Here is an 18,961-nt window from a genome sequence, read left to right on the forward strand (position 1 = left end):
TTTTTGCTTCTTTTTCTGTGAAGCGGAAGTATCTGTTTGATGAACAGATCTCAGCTCCTTGGGTTAGGGCCCCAAAGCTTGATGCTCCGGGAGAGCAGAGGTTTATTTAAAGAAGAACTGGGAAGCCTCTGCGGCGGCTTTTAAACCTGCTATTGCCGCTACGTCTGTTGCTAGGTCCCCAAAAGTGTGGATGGGGGAGTTAGATGCTCACATTAAGAGGGGTACCCCTAGGGAACAGTTACTTTCTTCCTTCCCTACTTTAAATGCTTTAAATTTAATAAGGGATTTCTTTTTTCCGGGTCAGATGCCTCAAAAAAGCATTCCCAATGACGCCAGGGCACCTGTAGGAGGTCGTCTGTCTCTTTTTTTTTTTTTTTTTTTTTTTTTTTTTTTTTTTCTCTTCAATGACAGAAGATCTCCAACAGCCCGTGGATACATTCTGTGATAGGGGAGGGTGTAAAGCAAACATTTCAGAGCATTTCAGAAGGGAGATTTAATAATTACCGTTCAGATCCCACAAATGCAGTCGGCCATCATCTCAGAGGTTTTTTCCCTAATAGAGAAAATGGTGTTGGTAAGAGTTACAGAGCAGGAAGTGACAAGGTGTTTTATTCAACCATTTTTCTTGTCAAAAAAACAAATGGCTCGTTTTGGACAATAATAAAATAAGTGTTGGAACCGGTATCTGCTGTACGAGAGATTTCGTATGGAGTTCATCAGGTCTTCTGTGAACAGTCTTTTCCTGGACTGCTTTATGGCCACAGTAGACCTGAGGAATGCCTACTATCATGTCCCTATCCATCCCAGCCACCAGATGTTTCTGAGGGTAGCCGTCCAGTTAGAGAGAGATGTTCTGCATCTTCACATTAGGCCTCACTGCAGGCTTTACCCTTTGGGCTGTCACAGGCTCCGAGGGTCTTCACGAAGATAGTTTCAGAGATGATGGCCCATGTGAGAGAGGAGATCGTCATTATACCATACCTTGACAATTTTCTTCTAGTGGCCCGGTCAAGTTAGATTCTTCAGGGACAGATTGCCTGGTTGAGGGAGGTTCTAGAGAAACTGGGATAGGAGATAAACCTAGAAAAATCCAGTTTATGCCCGAGCCACAGATGAAGCTTCCTAGGAATGATTTTGGACTCCAGTTCCCAGAGGTGCCTGTTACCCATTCAAAAAGCTTTACTTATCAGATCAAGGGTTCAGCTTCTATGCTCGTGTCCGTCAGTCACCCTAAGAGACCAGGTCGGTGCTGGGTCCCGTGACAGCCGCTATTCCGTGAGTAGAATGGACCCAGTATCATTCAAGGTTTCTTCAGATTCTGTAGGATTGGGACAGACATCTCCTCTCTCTGGACGCAGAGATCTCTCTATCACCCCAGACTCTGAGTTCCTTAGGGTGGTGGATGGATCTGCAAAATTTGATAAAAAGGGTTCCTTGGATCAGGGAGGCAGTTCTCCCCTTGACCACGCATGTGAGACCATCCGGTAAGGGAGCCTAGGTGGGGGTCCCTGCTGTTGCAGGAGAACTGGGACAGGAATTCTCTATCCCAGTCTCACAACTTAAAGGAATTGAATGCAATCAAGATAGCCGGGAGATTCTGTACTAAGGCTATCAGGGGCAGAAACGTGAGAGTCTACTCGGACAATACGTCAGCCGTGGCCTATATCAATCGGCAGGGAGGTACAAGGGCTCAGGACCTCATGTTTCTCACTCATCAGATTTTCAGTCTTGCAGAAGCTTCTCTATTATCTCTTTCTGCAGTACATCTAAGGGGTTCAGACAATATGAAAGCAGACTTTCTCAGTCGTCATCATCTGTACCAGGGAGAGTGGTCCCAAGATCAGGGGGTATTCAATCAGGTTGCAGCGTTGTGGAGGATTCCAGAGATAGATCTTTTTGCCACCAGGTCAAACAGGAAGGTTGAGGACTTCTTTTCCCTATCTCCGGGGGAGCATCCGAGAGCAGTGGACACATTCGCCCAATCATGGCAGCAGGGCCTACTTTAAGCCTCCCCCCCCCCCCCCCCCCTAAAGTTGTTACCAACGGTTTTCAGGAAAATCGGAGAGGAGGGAGCCACGGTGATAGTTATAGCTCCTTTTTAGCCGAGATAAGTGTGGCTTTCCTGGCTTTGCAAGATGTCAATAGCGACCCCATGGGTGCTTCCAGGGTCTCGGGAGCTTCTGTCTCGGGGTGCAATCTTTCACCCAGAGATGACAAATCTGTACCTGACTGCCTGGTTGTTGAGATGGAGATGTTAAAGAAAAGAGGTCTCTCTGGGGATGTAGTTAACACTCTGTTGGCCAGTCTGAAGAAGGTCACTTCTGATATCTATCTTTTTGGAGTTTGAAGGGCCTTTTTCAGATTCGCCCAAAAACCTGTGGATGTGCTAGAAGTTCCTGACATCCCACTCGTATTAGATTTCCTACAAGAGGGATGGAAGAAAAAACTTAGGCCTAGCACTTTGAAGGTCCAAATCTCAGCTTTATGCGCTTTGTTTGAGTTTAAGTTAGCAGAACATCCTTGGGTTAAGGGGTTTGTGACAACAGTGTCCAAGTTATCTCTGGTCTGTAAAAATAGAGTTCCTCCCTGGGATTTAAATTTGGTCCGGTCTACTCTCACTTCAGACCCAATTGAGCCTATTGATAGGATCTCCCCAAAGATGCTCTCCCTTAAACTTGCGTTCCTTCTGGCCATTACTTCGGCTAGAAGGGTTAGTGAGATCTCTGCTCTCTCGGTTGACCCTCCCTACTTGTTAATCTTGGAAGATCGGTTGGCGATTTCTCCTGATCCTCCTTTTTACCAAAAGTCTCTTCACTTTTTCTCCGTTCTCAGGAGATAGTGTTACCTTCTTTCTGTGCTTCCCCTAAAAATAAGAAGGAATCAGAATTCCATTGTTTAGCTGTTAGGAGGTGTATTTTGCAATATCTACAGGTGACTCAGCCTTGGAGGTCCTCCTCACGTCTGCTGCTTTTATTTCAGGAAGCTAAGAAGGGATCTGCAGCTTCTTCTCAGACTATTGCTAGGTGGATTAGACAAGCCATTTCCTTAGCTTACTCTTCTAAGGAAGTTGTTCCGTCCTCCGGGTTTGGGGCTCACTCTACGAGACCAGTCTCCACTTCATGGACAGAGAGAGCTTCAGCTTCTATAGAGCAGATTTGTAAGGTGGCAACCTGGAGCTCTCCACATACTTTTTATATTTTTTTTTTTTTAGGCACTATAGACTTTAGATACCTTCTAATGAAGGTCTTACCTTTGGCCGTAAGGTGCTTCAGGCTGTGCTCCCACCCTAGAAGGGTTTTCTTGCCTATTCTCCAGGGGTGCTGTCATAGGAGAAAGAGAAATATTGGATTACACTTACCGGTAATCGTGTTTTTTGGGGTTTTCTTTGAGCCTATGACAGCACCCGATTAATCCTCCTCCCCAAAAAATATATCTATATCTATATCTCTATAAAAACAAATGTATAATGTTTAGGTTGTTTAGATATTATGTTTCTTAGTTCTTGAAAAAAAGACTGGAGGTAGATGATCCCTCTTTTAAAAGGGGGTTCTGGTTCCTGTTTCCTGTCCTGAGGAGGTGGAGGTGGTCTCTCCAGGGGTGTCATAGGCTCAAATAAAACCGTTTACCGGTAAGTGTAATCCAATATTTTCCCATCTGGGGCATTGATGGTATATTGCTAGAATATGCCATCAATGTCAGATAGGTGCGAGTCTAGAGCATCGGGACCCTGAAGTGAAGAATAGCGGTTGCTCATGTGTGGAGTGCTCTCCATTCGTTGCTATGGGAATTCTGAACAAGCGCGCTCTGTTATTTTCAGAAGTCCCTTGGCGGTGACTGGCGAGAGCACCACACAAGCACAGATGCTCCATTCACTGCTATCGGGCTGCAGGAAATAATGTCCCAGATGTGAGTACCCCTTTAACCCCTTAAGGACCGGGCTCATTTTCACCTTAAGGACCAGGCCATTTTTTGCAAATCTGACCAGTGTCACTTTAAGTGCTGATAACTTTAAAACACTTTGACTTATCCAGGCCATTCTGAGATTGTTTTTTCGTCACATATTGTACTTCATGACACTGGTAAAATAAAGTAAAAAAAAAATAATTTTTTTGCATAATAAAATACCTAATTTACCAAAAATTTTGAAAAATTTGCAAATTTCAAAGTTTCAGTTTCTCTACTTCTGTAATACATAGTAATACCCCCAAAAATTGTGATGACTTAACATTCCCCATATGTCTACTTCATGTTTGAATTATTTTGGGAATGATATTTTATTTTTTGGGGATGTTACAAGGCTTAGAAGTTTAGAAGCAAATCTTGAAATTTTTCTGAAATTTACAAAAACCCAATTTTTAGGGACCACTACAGCTCTGAAGTCACTTTGCGAGGCTTACATAATAGAAACCGCCCAAAATTACCCCATTCTATAAACTACACCCCTCAAGGTATTCAAAACTGGTGTTACACAAGAGTTATTGGCAAATGGGGATGAAATTTGAGAATTTTATTTTTTTGCCTAATTTTCCATTTTAGGGTACTTTCACACTTGCGTTTTTCTTTTCCGGCATAGAGTTCCGTCACAGGGGCTCTATACCGGAAAATAACTGATCAGGCATATCCCCATGCATTCTGAATGGAGAGTAATCCGTTCAGTTTGCATCAGGATGTCTTCAGTTCAGTCGTTTTGACTGATCAGGCAAAAGAGAATACCGTAGCATGCTACGGTTTTATCTCCGGCGAAAAAAACTGAAGACTTGCCTGAATGCCGGATCCGGCATTTTTTTCCATAGGAATGTATTAGTGCCGGATCCGGCATTCAAAATACCGGAATGCCGGATCCGTCCTTACGGTCTGCGCATGCGCAGACCTTTAAAAATGAAAAAAAAAAGAAAAACGGATCCGTTTTGGCTGATGACACCGGAAAAACGGATCCGGTATTGCAATGCATTTTTCTGACTGATCAGGCATTTTTCTGACTGATCAGGATCCTGATCAGTCAGAAAAATGCCTGATCAGTCAGAAAAAATGACATCTGTTTGCATACAGTTTGCCTGATCAGGCAGTCAGTTCAGGCAACGGAACTGCCTGCCGGAATCAAACAACGCAAGTGTGAAAGTACCCTTAACCCATTTTTTCCACTAACAAAGCAAGGGTTAACAGCCAAACAAGACTGTATCTTTATTGCCCTGACTCTGCCGTTTACAGAAACACCCCATATGTGGCCGTAAACTACTGTACGGGCACACAGTAGGGCGTAGAGTGAAAGGTGCGCCGTATGGTTTTTGGAAGCCAGATTTTGCTGGACAGTTTTTTTGACACCATGTCCCATTTGAAGCCCCCTGATGCACCCCTAGAGTAGAAACTCCATAAAAGTGACCCCATCTAAGAAACTACACCCCTCAAGGTATTCAAAACTGATTTTACAAACTTTTTTAACCCTTTAGGTGTTGCACAAGATTTAATGGAAAATAGAGATACAATTTCAAAATTTCACTTTTTTTGGCAGATTTTCCATTTTAATATTTTTCCAGTTACAAAGCAAGGGTTAACAGCCAAACAAAACTCATTATTTATGGCCCTGATTCTGTAGTTTACAGAAACACCTCATATGTGGTTGTAAACCGCTGTACGGGCACACGGCAGGGCGCAGAAGGAAAGGCATGCCATACGGTTTTTGGAAGGCAGATTTTGCTGGACAGTTTTTTTGACACCATGTCCCATTTGAAGCCACCCTGATGCACCCCTAGAGTATAAACTCCAAAAAAGTGACCCCATTTTAGAAAGTACGGAATAGGGTGGCAGTATTGTTGATACTAGTTTAGGGTACATATGATTTTTGGTTTCTCTATATTACACTTTTTGTGCGGCAAGGTAACAAGAAATAGCTTTTTTGGCACTTTTTTTTTGTTATTTACAACATTCATCTGACAGGTTAGATCATGTGGTAATTTTATAGAGCAGGTTGTCACGGACGCGGCGATACCGAATATGTATACAATTTTTTTTATTTCTGTAAGTTTTATACAATAACTTCATTTTTAAAACCCAAAAATTGTTTAGTGTCTCCATAGTCTAAGAGCCATAGTTTTTTTTCAGTTTTTGGGCGATTATCTTGAGTAGGGTCTAATTTTTTGCGGAATGAGATGACTGTTTGATTGGCACTATTTTGGGGTGCATATGACTTTTTGATCGCTTGCTATTACACTTTTTGTGACGTAAGATGGCCAAAAATTGCTTTTTTTACACTTTTTTTTAATTTTTATTTTTTTACGGTGGTCACCTGAGGGGTTAGGTCATGTGATATTTTTATAGAGCCGGTCGATACGGACTCGGCGATACCCAATATGTATACTTTATTTTTATTTATGTAAGTTTTACACAATGATTTTATTTTTGAAACAAAAAAAAAAATCATGTTTTAGTGTTTCCATAGTCTAAGAGCCATAGTTTTTTTTTCAGTTTTTGGGCGATTATCTTGAGTAGGGTCTCATTTTTTGCGTGATGAGAACGGTTTGATTGGTACTATTTTGGCCTACATGCGACTTTTTTGATCACTTTTATTACCTTTTTTGGGAAGTAAGGTGGGCAAAATAAAAATTTTCTCAGTTTTTATTTTTTTATTTTTATGGCGTTCACCGTGCGGGGAAAGTAACATGACCGTTTTATAGATCAGGTCGTTACGGACGCGGCGATACCTAATATGTGTAGTGTATTTTATTTTTTAAATTTTTATTCAGTGATAAATGTTATGTTTTTTTTTATCTTAACTTTTTTCACTTTAAAAAAAAAAAAAATTAACCCAGACCCACTTGGTTCTTGAAGATCCAGTGGGTCTGATGTCTGTATAATACAGTACAGAACCTATATAGGTTTCTGTACTGTATTTTACTTACAGCACAGATCTGTTCAGCACCATGGACAGCAGGACGCCTGAGCAGGCGTCCTGTTGCCATGGGAACCTTCCCCGTCTGCCACAACTTCGCAGACGGGGAAGGGTGAGGACGGGGCTTTGGGGGGCTGCCTGGGGGCTCTCTCCCTCTCCATCGGGGGGCTGCAAAGGCACAGCAGCCCCCCGATCGGAGAGGGAGGGAGCTCCCTGCGCTGTTAACCTTTTCCGTACGGACCGCTGTATGGAAAGGGTTAAACGGCTGACATCGCATCAACGATGTCAGCCGTTTATACCAGGGTGCCAGCAATGTGCTGGCACCCTGGTATACCCACTGTACACCAACGATTATTCAATGGGAGGCGGCCGGGGGATCGCGATCCTGCCTGCCACACCGCCCGCCTCCCGCAACGCCCCCACTGCCTGCGACACCCCCCCTGCACCACCCGCCGCCATCAAATCGTGCAGGGGGGAGGTGCAATCTTGATTTTAGGCACTCTGAAGTTTGATAACCGCAGGTCTGAATTGACCTGCGGTTTGCTGCGATCGCCGACACGGAGGGGTCACATGACCCCCCCTGGCGTTGTGACAGGATGCCGGCTGAATGATTTCAGCCGGCATCCTGTTCAGATTAACCCCTGGGGCGCCGGAATGCCGATTTTAAAGTTAGGACGTACCGGTACGTCCTTGGTCCTTAAGGACTCGGGAAATAGGACGTACCGGTACGTCCTATGTCCTTAAGGGGTTAATGTTACCCTAGAATATTTGTCTGTACGACGCTTCATTTTATATGGAGCTGTAATTGCATACCCATATAAATCCACTTGGAAGTGCACCCAATATTTAACACTTCAATTGCTAACTGGACAAAAGCGATCACCTGACATCCTAGCGTACACCGCTCTTGTAACGGTTCTCATTCTTGGCCAGAATATGCATCTTTACATACACCTTTTTCTTATCCCATTCTAGTCCCAGTCAGAGCTGCACCCACTTCATTAGGACTGGTCTTTGGGCATCTTTTAGATGCTGTAATATAAAAAAGTCTGTATGCAAGATCTGAAAAAGTGCTTTTATAGTGTTAAACCGCTGTAGGCAATGATTTCCTGCTCTGCAGCACTGGTGAATGTGCTGAGTAGACAAAAAGGTCCTGTGAGAAATGGACAACAATTCTCATAACTTTTATTATCTGTGTATGTTTTACTGGTCGTGTGATCCCATATATGTACATGCCATCCTGTGATTGTACGTTGCGTTCCTTCTGCGCCTTCAGGTGGAATACGCACTGACCTTGGAGGAAATCAGTTTATCACCTGAATGTTAAAACAACTGGTCCTTTTACAAGTGGTAATGAAGGTGGTTCCTGGAAATGCAGACACTCAGACAGCATGGAACCTCTCCCTGCAGGGGTCCAGAAGCTTTTCTAATACAGTGCGAGAGGATGAAGAAAATATCTCATAAGTAATAACTCCTCTCTAGTACTGCTCACGTATTAATAATTGTGATCATTGTATTCCGAGTGATGTGGGCATCGTAGGGGGTCTAAATATCCCATCCCTGACAGCCAGCATTTCCACATAACCAGTATCTCACCTTCTGGGACAACCACACCGGTCATGTGTGGTATCAAAATGATTAGCCGGATATAATATGCATTATTAAAACATGTCGGGTCCCAAATATCCATTAGTGTGGACGGGAAGCTATGTTTGAATATTTATTGTCTGCCAGCTGAATAGGAGAGGTGGAGCATGTACAGGTAATGAGGGCCATCCCAGAAGACTGGGACAGAATAGGAGGGAGATTCTTCTCCGCTCAACCCTCTGCCGAATGGGGATAAAAATGAACTATTGGGAACATTTATTTGACACAATTTGGGGATCCGATCAACAGAGGGAACTCTGACCACACAATTCGTTGAGTAAGAACCTTTCTGCTTTTTATCCTTTTTTTTTTAATTTTCTCGCTCGTATCATTGGGGGACAAAGGACCGTGGGTATAACTGCTGCTGCCACTAGGAGGCGACACTAGGCTGAAAAGTGTTAGCTCCTCCTCTGCCGGCTATACCACCTCCAGCCTGGAGAGAGGATATCAGTTTTTAGCTTAGTGTCGTAGGAGGCAGACCTCCCTGCTTGCAGGGCGGCTTCCTTTTTTGTTATTTTTTTTTCTTTTTTCTTTTTTATCTTTTTCCCTTTTTAGGTAGGGGAAACTGAGTCGCCTAGCCTCTCTGTCTACCCTGGGAGCAAGGACGGTGTCGGGTTCCCTCACCGCCCGACCTTCCCAAAGAAGCCAAAGTGGACCAGGGCAGCCTAGCTCCCTTGCTTCCCGCCAGCCTCCTGGTCGGGCGCGCGCTGCAAATTTAGACCCCGGCTTTAGAGGAGTGTAGGCCGCAACTCTGCGCCTCCCACAGTGATGCGAGGGGGCGGAGCTAGGCTTCCCGCCACGGCTCAGAAGACTCAGCAGGACCGCAGCTACCTGCGCGGACTCAGCTTCACCCTGCAGCATGATTTTTCAGGGACCACAGGGCCTGGGATACCCTGCATGCTGGTAGAACGGTTACCTTCCCTCTCCAGCCTTGAGACCAGTAGTGGGCAGCGATGTCCGAACCCACAAGTGACCCCCGCATGCCAACAGCCGCCACTTATTTTGCATGTGTTAAATGCAAAATTAAGTTCCCTCGCGGCCAGCTGGACTCTGTATGCTCTGCACCCACACAGGTTATCCCTACGCAGCCACATGACCGCCCTGACCATATGGAACCGGACTGGGCCCGTGCCTTATCTCGGGGAGTGGAGGACCTCTTCCGAAGGGGAAGTTCTGTCTGATTGGGAGATTGTTCTGGATCCATATCTGAGTCGCCAATCTTCCAAGGTTGCTTCCATTGTGGACAGCTTAGTTTGTGCTGTCGGTGACACCTTCCAGGTGCATGATGACTCCCCCTCCACAAGTCACAAAAGTGTATTTTTTTCCGTTCCAGGCAAACTCCTAAAGACTTCCCCTTGCATGACGACTTTTCGGTTGTCATTGCCAAGGCGTGGGACCATCCAGATCGTCGCTTTACCAGTCCAAGCGGCTTGATCTGCTTTATCCCTTTCCGGCGGATTGGGTGGCTAAATGGTCCTCTCCTCCCAAGGTGGACCCTCTGGTAGCGCGCCTCGCCAAACACACCACCATTCCGATGGCTCAGCCCTTCAGGATCCCGTGGATCGCTTCTTTGGCGCGCATCCAGCAGCAGGAGCCCCTCCCAGATCCTCCACGCAGGACCAGCGGAAGAAGCCGTTCTTCAGGCCTCAACCAGCCCGGCGCCCGTGGGCGCAGCCTGCCCGTCCCTCGACCGGCAGGCAGTCCCCCGCATGAAGACGCGCCCCCACCTTCTCGGGTGGGGGGTCACCTACTCCTTTTTCAGGAAGTGTGGCGGACCCACATCTCAGACGTGTGGGCGCTCGAAATCGTAATCTCGGGTTACGTGTTTGCGTCCCCTCCTCCACAAAATTTTGTTCTCTCCCAATCACCTAGGGATCCAGGTCGGGCTGTTGCCTTTTTCCAGGCAATTCAATCTCTCCTCGCGTGGGGGGTGATCTCCCTGTTTCCTTTGACGGAAAAATTCACTGGTTTTTATTCAAACCTGTTTGTTGCTCCCAAGAAAGAAGGATCAGTTCGCCCGGTGCTGGACCTCAAGTTGCTGAACCGGTTCCTCCGGGTTCAACACTTCAGAATGGAATCCCTTCGCTCCGTGATTGTGTCACTGGACCGAGGCGTATTCCTCTCTTCAATAGACATTCGAGATGCGTACTTACACGTCCCTATTGCCCCGACACATCAGCGCTTCCTCCGCTTTGCAATGGGGCACCATTACAACCAGTTCGTAGCCCTTCCCTTTGGCTTGGCGACGGCACCGGGAGTCTTCACAAAAGTACTCGCTCCTCTCCTGGCACTTCTTCGTACCAGGGGCATCACCCTGATTCGCTATCTGGATGACATCCTGGTCAAAGCAGCGACTCTTGATCAGAACAGTCTGCGTTTCACTCTGGATACCCTGGCGCATTCGACTGGCTGGTGAACTTCCAAAAGTCTTTCCTACGTGCCACCAGACTGATCACTTTTCTAGGCATGATCCTCGACACAGCCGCGGCGTTAGTGCGCCTCCCTCTGGACAAGCGGCTAGCCCTTCGTCGGTCAGTCCGCCTTCTCCTCCTGCACAGGTACCCTTCTCCCGGTCTCATGGACAGTCATCACCACTGACGCCAGTCTTCAGGGTTGGGGCAGAGTCTTCCCGCCCCAGACAGTCCAAGGCGTATGGTCTCAGTCGGAGTCCAAACTGCCCATCAGCATTCTGGAACTCCGGGCCATTCATCTGTCCCTTCTACATTGGGCCCCTCTCCTGAAAGGCCGGCCGATCCAGATACAGTCAAACAACGCCACGGCAGTGGCTTATATCAATCAAGGAGGAACCCGCAGTCGAGCAGTGCTGGCGAAGTTGGAGAAAATCCTGCGGTGGGCAGAGACCCATGTTCCAGCTCTTTCGGCGGTCTACATTCTGGGATTGGACGGCAGATTTCCTCAGTCGGATGACGGTGGACCCGGGAGAGTGGTCTCTTCACCCGGAGGTGTTCCAAGTGATCTGTCTCCGGTGGAGTCAACTGGAGGTGGACCTGATGGCATCCCAGCTCAACCACAAACTCCCCGCCTTCTTCTCTCGAACAAGAGATCCCAGGGCATGCTCTGTAGACGCGCTGGTGGCACCATAGGACGGGTTCTCCCTGGTGTATGTGTTCCCGCCTCTTCCACTCCTGCCTTGAGACGATCCTCATCGCTCCGGATTGGCCCCATCGCTCTTGGTACACAGACATCGTCCGTATTCTAGGAGACACGCCGTGGCCTCTTCTGCTCAGACCCGATCTTCTCTCTCAGGGTCCTGTCTTCCACCAGCATTTAGAGTCACTATGCTTGATGGCGTGGCTGTTGAAACCACCATTCTGAAGCAGCGAGGTTTCCCGGACAGGGTCATCCACATCATGATTAAAGCCAGGAAACCAGCGTCGTCCAAGATTTATTACAGAACTTGGAGGTCTTTTTTGCATTTCTGTGTGGAATGTAACCTCCCCCCGCTACGCTTCTCCCTTCACACCATCCTTCCCTTTCTGCAATTGGGTCTGGATTTGGGTCTTGCACTTAGTTCCTTGAAGGGGAATTTTTTTTCCAGCGTCCTCTGGCACTTCAGGCTACGGTTAGGACCTTCCTACAAAGGGTGGCCCACACCGTCCCTCCTTATTTTTTCCCCCTTCCCTTCTTGGGACTTGAACCTGGTTCTGGGTTCCCTCCAATCGGCTCCATTTGAGCCCCTCCGTATTCTCTCCTGGAAGGTTGCATTCCTGGTGGTTATCACTTCCATGGGAGTTGGCAGCGCTTTCCTGCAAGGAACCCTTCCTTATTCTGCACCAAGATAAGGCGGTGCTCTGACCTATACCTTCTTTTCAGCCGAAGGTAGTCTCTGCCTTCTATGTCAACGAAGACATTGTTCTTCCTTTGTTCTGCCCCTCTCCTTCGCATCCTAGGGAGCGAGCTCTCCATCAGCTGGATGTGGTTAGGGCTCTCAGGTCTTACTTATCCGTCTCGAAGCACTTTCCGCCGTACGGACTCTCTGTTCGTTATTCCGGTAGGTCCTCGCAAAGGTTTGGCGGCCTCCAAGGTGACAATTGCCAGGTGAATTTGTTTGGCAATTGCTGAGGCATACCGCTCTCCAGGGGCAAGGCGCCGCCCCCTTTCTCGCTTAGTTCATTGGAGGACACAGCTCCCACCCATTGTTTTCCGTTATTGCCCCAGGTTCTAGCGGTTTGTTTGCTGGTGGGGTCCTCAGTTTGGTTCGGCCCTTCCGGCATTAGTTATGCTCTGGTTTATTTCATGTATGTTTTTTTTTTTCTCTTACTCCTACTGCTTGGGCACAAACTGATCTGCTCTCTCCAGGCTGGAGGGGGTATAGCTGACAGAAGAGGAGCTAACACTTTTCAGCCTAGTGTCGCCTCCTAGTGGAAGCAGCAGCCATACCCATGGTCCTGTGTCCCCTAATGATCTAAGCGAGAGAGCTTTTACATGCAAGTCCACAAAAATCTCGTTTTTATACTGTTTTGTGCACGTTTATGTAGGTCTTATTTCTTAACTTTTTGTAACTAAGTGCTGTACCTTTTTAGTACATTAAAGGGGTTCTACAGTTTGTTTTAACTGATGATCTATCCTCTGGATATCCTCTGGATAGATCATCAGCATCTGATCGGCGGGGGTCCGACACCCGGGACCCCTGCCGATCAGCTGTTTGAGAAGGCCGCGGCGCTCCATCAACTGGCCTGGGCGGGGCTAAGATCCATTCAAGTAAACAGAGCTTAGCCCCGCCCAGGCCAGTGATGCTAGTCATAATGTCACTGGGCCAGCGGTAAACGGTGAGAAGGCACGGCGCTGCTGGAGCGCCGCGGCCTTCTTAAACAGCTGATCGGCGGGGGTTCCGGGTGTCGGACCCCCGCCGATCAGCTGCTGATGATCTATCCAGAGGATAGATCATCAGTTAAAACAAACTGTAGAACCCCTTTTAAAGCACATCTTTAATGGTTTTGCCTTGTGCCCTGAACGAGCCCAGTAACCTCCTTTTTTAAGTGTATGAGTTCGGTTTGCGTTACCGTGTATTTGCTATACGTGTGGCCTGTGGCACCGGGAGCCTGCTTGCGAGTGGGGCGCTGTGGGGTTTTCTATGAGCCCTTAATTAAACGGTGTATTGATTTAAATGTCATAGATGGTGGCAGCGTTTTGGGGTGCATGAGAAGCTGTGTCAGGGTGTGATCGAGGCTTAATCTGAGGCCTGTGTGTAGGGGCGCGAGATAGATCGACCCTTGGCAGTCACATTCGAGTCATGTGACAGGGCGGTTCCCGTACGTGACGGGTCCATCAATGTATTTGATCCTCTAATGTCTTCTTTTACACTAACGAAAACATAATGGTACTACTTTACGAAGACTGGCACTGTTGAAGTAAGATGTTCCAAAGGTCTGGCCCCATCGATGACGCGGGGGTGGATTTGAAATTTTGTACAGCCTCCAATGAATTCTATGGGTTTGTTCTCATGGAATTATTATTTTTCTTTTAGTTACTGCTCCAGCTGTGACAGAAATAACTCAGAATACAGGGAAATCTCCATTAGAGACTCCTGCCCCTCGCAGATTTGCACCAGTACCTATATCTATGGATGTTCAGGTTCCATCAAGATCATCGCTGGGAAAAGAAAATGTGGAGGAACCCAAACTATCAACTTCTGGTGAGACAGTAGGGCCATGGCTTTCAATGACAGTTTTCCAATAAGCAAACACAGTAATTCTAAGCTACCCTCAAGTAGCCAGTGAATGTTCCCTACCACTGTATGTAGACACGATTCAGAATTACTTGTATTTTATTCAGTTAAATCCTTGACCTTTCTGTACTTAAGAGTCCAGTGGGTGGTCCTGCTGAATGGTTGAGATAGCTGACTCTCACTGATTAGGACCGCCCACTGGACTCCTGAGCATAGAAAGAGCAAGGATACAAGTGAATAGAATACAGGGTTTATTGAATCATTTCCCACAGAAGTATTTATAAATCTGCCCAAGCTCCTCCATCTCTATAACCTGCAGATCAGACAATATGTTCAACTTGACAAGTTCCTTATAATGCACTGCTTGAATTCTATCTACGGAGTGTGTACAAGCGTCATGTACATGTAGTGCACAATATTGGTGTATTTCCCATTTACATTTGTAAATCTGTATAGTGCAATGAGTGGATAAAGTGAACCGGTCACTAGTTTTTTGCTGCCCGACCTAAGAGCTGAATAAACTACTGTCAGAGACCCTGAGCAAAATGCTAGGTCACTTTCTTGAATTGACCCTGTGTGCAATAGTCCGCTCAGGAGTCCTCATATTTATATGAAATAGGGCAGCATACTAAAACCGCCGACAGTTTCTCTTTAGAAATTATACTCTATTGGCTTGAGTTATAAACTTTAAGGAGAGTAGAATATTCAGTATTGAAAAAAATCAAGTGCAATATCGAATATATTGCACTCGATATTCGATATTGCACTTGATTCTTTTTAACACTTGATTTTTTTCAATACTGAATATTCTACTCGCCTTAAAGTTTGTTATTTATGGTTATAACTCAAGCCAATAGAGTATATTTCTATATGTTGTATGCAAAGTGATTATACATTTTTAGGTTTTATATTTTAGACTACCATTATTTACTAAATTTTATAATTTTTTTAAAAATAATTTCTATAAATGTGTTTATATATGTGAAATACAGATGGTGAGTGCCTGCTGATTAATATATAATTGTTTGAATTAAGAGATTAGGTGAATCACTTACAGCAGGGCGCCATTACCAGAGTGACAAGTGAGGTGAGCCACTATATTCCACAAAAATTCAGTTTCTCTTTAGGGCTCCCTTTCCCTTTAGGACTCATGCACAAGGTGTTTTGCGGTCAGCAATTCACGGATCCGCAAAACATGGATCCAGGCTGAGTGCATGTCTCCATTTATTTTTAAAGTTCTGTAGAAATGTCCTATCCTTGTCTGAAAAATGGATGTAAATTATTATTATTTTTGTGGGGCCGCAGAACGGACATGCAGACAGCACACGGCCCCATTTGAAATTAATGGGTACACATCTGATCAGCAAAAATGTGCATTGGATGTGGATAGAAACTACGGTCGTGTGCATGAGCCCTTAACTGCATGTCTTCAGGATATACATCCTGGCTCCCCACATGCAGCATGATGGAGCGCACACAGGGACACATTTTTTAAATAAGAGAAGCTCATAAAGTGACTTCTATTACCTAAATATAGTGAATTTCTATAAGAAGGATGTTGCCATTTTTCATTGTGTTCTGCGATGTGCAGCCGTTTTGAAAAATACTAAAGTGTTTGACAGAACAAGTCTTATTATTATAGGTAAGCACCATTTTGTCTATTTTGTGCTAAATACTGGCGTACATGTGTGACTTCCATGTGGGGACATGAGGAGGGCCATGAGGGGGTCACAAGGAGGAGAATTTGGTTTGCCAAATGGACCTTGTAGCGTTCTCCAGCTGCCTGCATGCAGTGTTTAGTAGGAGAGCTTTGGTAAATCAGTAGGTGCTGTGCGGCAAGTCTTCCATACAGAATATGGGAGATCAAATGCTAGGTCTCCTGTTCTGCATTTTATGGGCTGGATGCAGCGCAGAAAAAAATAAAGTCTCTGCTGCAATATCTTAGGAAGTAAACATGTAGCACGGTCTCTTTCTTGATATTCATTTCTATATGTAACGAGAGGTACTTTTAAAATTATATCAGTTTTAACGTAAGCAAAGTTAATAAATGGTTCTCATCCAGACGGCTTCGTTTTAGATTCAAGCGTCCTGGCTTGATGCAGCACTTTCTAAGCAGCTCTGTGCTCTAATAGACCGTGTCCCCCTTTAAAATCCATATGCTGTAATGGGGCATATAGAAAAGCTTTGTCTTCATAAGACAGCCTTTAAAGGGGTTTATTTTCCCCCATGCCCAGGCCCCTCTTATGGATTATACTTACCTGCTCCCCGACACACAGATCGATCCGGATCCCTGTACGGCCGCTGCTGCATCACGTCACTGTTGCAGCCTGCAATTGGCTGCTCCCCCCCCCCCCCCCTGTCGCCGGATGTCTTGATCCGCATGACTGGGAAATACAGCGGCAGCTATGCAGGGATCCGGCTCGACGCTGGTGCCGGGGAGCAGGTAAATATAATCCATACGAGGGACCTGGGCATTGGTGGGGGGGGGGGGTCATTATAGGGGGTTGGATAACCCCTTTAAAAGTAATGCTTTTGGATTTTATTCTGCTTTAAAACAATTACATGGTGCTGTATTTATGCACTATAAGACGCACCTACAATTGTCATACAAATAGAAATTACAGTTTTCTGTAGCAGTTGTAGCGGACCATTAAGGTACACTCTATCTAAATTTGACAGCCTAGGCTAGGGTACCTCACTGAGATATGATGCTATGTCATCCCTATGACAACCTATACGTGACTGATACAAATCGGCAGAAAAGGAGCCAATGACAGACACTATTGCCTGGCTATCCACAATTTCCGTTCCATCCACCCCCTGTAAAGCAGTGACCTTTGCCGACGTGGACTGTGCCCTAGCCACAAGGGCTAGTAGGTGGCCCGCCTTCTCCCCCTCATCATAATACTTCTGTCGCTGAAAGGCTTGCTTTGTGCGGGCAAGATCCACAACATGCAAGTTATATGCATCCTGTGCCTCCTTCCAGACGAAGACAGCTGATGGCCCTTCTCCACAAAGTTCGCCTCTGTCACCCCAACCCGATCTCTCAAAAATACTCCAAACTGTCGACTTGGCTCTACTAATTTCTTCAATAAGCACCCCCTTAGGCAAGCCTTCATGGCGTCCCATACCACCCCTCACAAGACATGCATAGTCCTCACAACTGCACTGCCAGGACCTTTCAGTTACTAACTTGACTCCGAGTCTCCTGCTTCTAATGTCGGCAAGGAGAAAAATTGCGTCCTATAGTCTGGAAAATACAGTAATTATTTGTTATTCTTATGTTTCACTGCAGTTTCATCTTGTATTTTTATCTTACAGGTAAAGTGCATTTTTTACGTGAGATCCTAGGACCTGACAATACTCCAGTATCAAGATCAGCATATAAAACCCACAGTCCCTTAAACCTGACAGCAACTGACAGCCGCCCCTTCACTGACAGGTAAGCAAAGCTACAAAATACACTTTTTGCATAAATTATCTATCAGTCAGAGCAAACTGTCTCAGTGCATAAAGTTTTAATTGTTATCGCTTGTCATAATGCATCTCCCCATAATACACCGGCTGAGGAGATCAGACTGGGCAGCTTTTATAGGTATCTGTCATGGGAAAAGCCACCCTGTTTACGGCAGCTTTTCAAAGGAGGTGTTTAAAGGAGTTGTCTAAATCTTTTTTTAAATGGAACCCCTCTGACAAACAGATGTTTTTTTTTTTCACTTCCAACTTTTTAAACACCTTGCAACTAGCCATACATACAGGGAATATGTAGTAATGCATGACTAGGCTGAGTTAGGGTCCTTTAACGTGGCCTGACGCAGGACCATAACGTCCGTTCGATAATATAGAGGGGTGCTTGTTTAAAGGCATGGTCCCATAATATGTGTCTGATCTGGGAGGGTTAAACCTCTTGGGTCCCTGCTGCCCCATTCAACTCTCAGGGGCTGGCAAAGATTGGAAAGCGCTTGTACTCGGCTATCTCTAGCTGAGTAGACATACAGGGAACACAAGCTCCCATTCAAGTGATAGGTGGGTTCACAGGGGTCAAAACCCCGCTGAACAGGCACTTATTCCCTATCCTGTGAATAGTGCTTAGAGTCACTGTACTTTCATATAATTTTATTTAACAGAGAATGGTATAACTAGCAATTTTATAAATCGCTTAATTTAAAAAAATCTGCCTGCATCCACTTAAAAAAGCTGTAAAGTCATGGCCACTAGGGGTCTCACTTCCACCTAAGTTGCAGTCCACCTCCTGTTGTCAGGCAAGATCCATCTCTAGTAACGGAGACACAGAAGGCAGTTCACAGGAAATGGGGGCGTAATAAAATAACTGCTTCTGAAGATCACAGGTGCCTCCTGCCTTTATATGTGTGTAATTTATCCCCCCCCCTTATTTTTTCTGTGAGCTCCAGTGCTAAAAACAAACCTAGTGGGAAGTAAAGAAAATGAGGTCACTGGCAGAAGGGAGACACCCACTGCTTCTGGGTGAAATGCATCTAGCTGTGCGGCTGAAACAGGGAGTGATATGGCTGAAAGAGACTTTAGGAAAGCCCAAACGTAACTCTCCAATGTAGCTTATAGAGACGAATCCCTTTAACCAGATAACCCCCATAGAACAATTATGATCACGTTTATAGTCCCCTAATGACATATGACAACTAAAGGGATAATTATCCTTTTATAATAGTATACATTCCCTACTAATTTTTTTCAAGAAGGCTGAACAGCGTTAAAACATT

At 45.7% G+C, this 18,961-nt stretch overlaps 1 protein-coding gene across 1 annotated transcript in view; it reads left to right on the plus strand.

The window, feature by feature from the left end:
• KIAA0586 (KIAA0586 ortholog) overlaps positions 1 to 18,961 on the plus strand; it is a 120,455-nt gene that overhangs the window by 12,556 nt on the left and 88,938 nt on the right. Inside the window, exons 8-9 of the mRNA XM_044271849.1 lie at positions 14,022 to 14,189; positions 17,544 to 17,664. Of these exons, the coding sequence (XP_044127784.1) occupies positions 14,022 to 14,189; positions 17,544 to 17,664 (289 nt within the window). The remainder of the gene's footprint in view (positions 1 to 14,021; positions 14,190 to 17,543; positions 17,665 to 18,961) is intronic.

Source organism: Bufo gargarizans, chromosome 11, assembly GCF_014858855.1.
Source record: "Bufo gargarizans isolate SCDJY-AF-19 chromosome 11, ASM1485885v1, whole genome shotgun sequence".
In the NCBI taxonomy this organism is placed as follows: domain Eukaryota; kingdom Metazoa; phylum Chordata; class Amphibia; order Anura; family Bufonidae; genus Bufo; species Bufo gargarizans.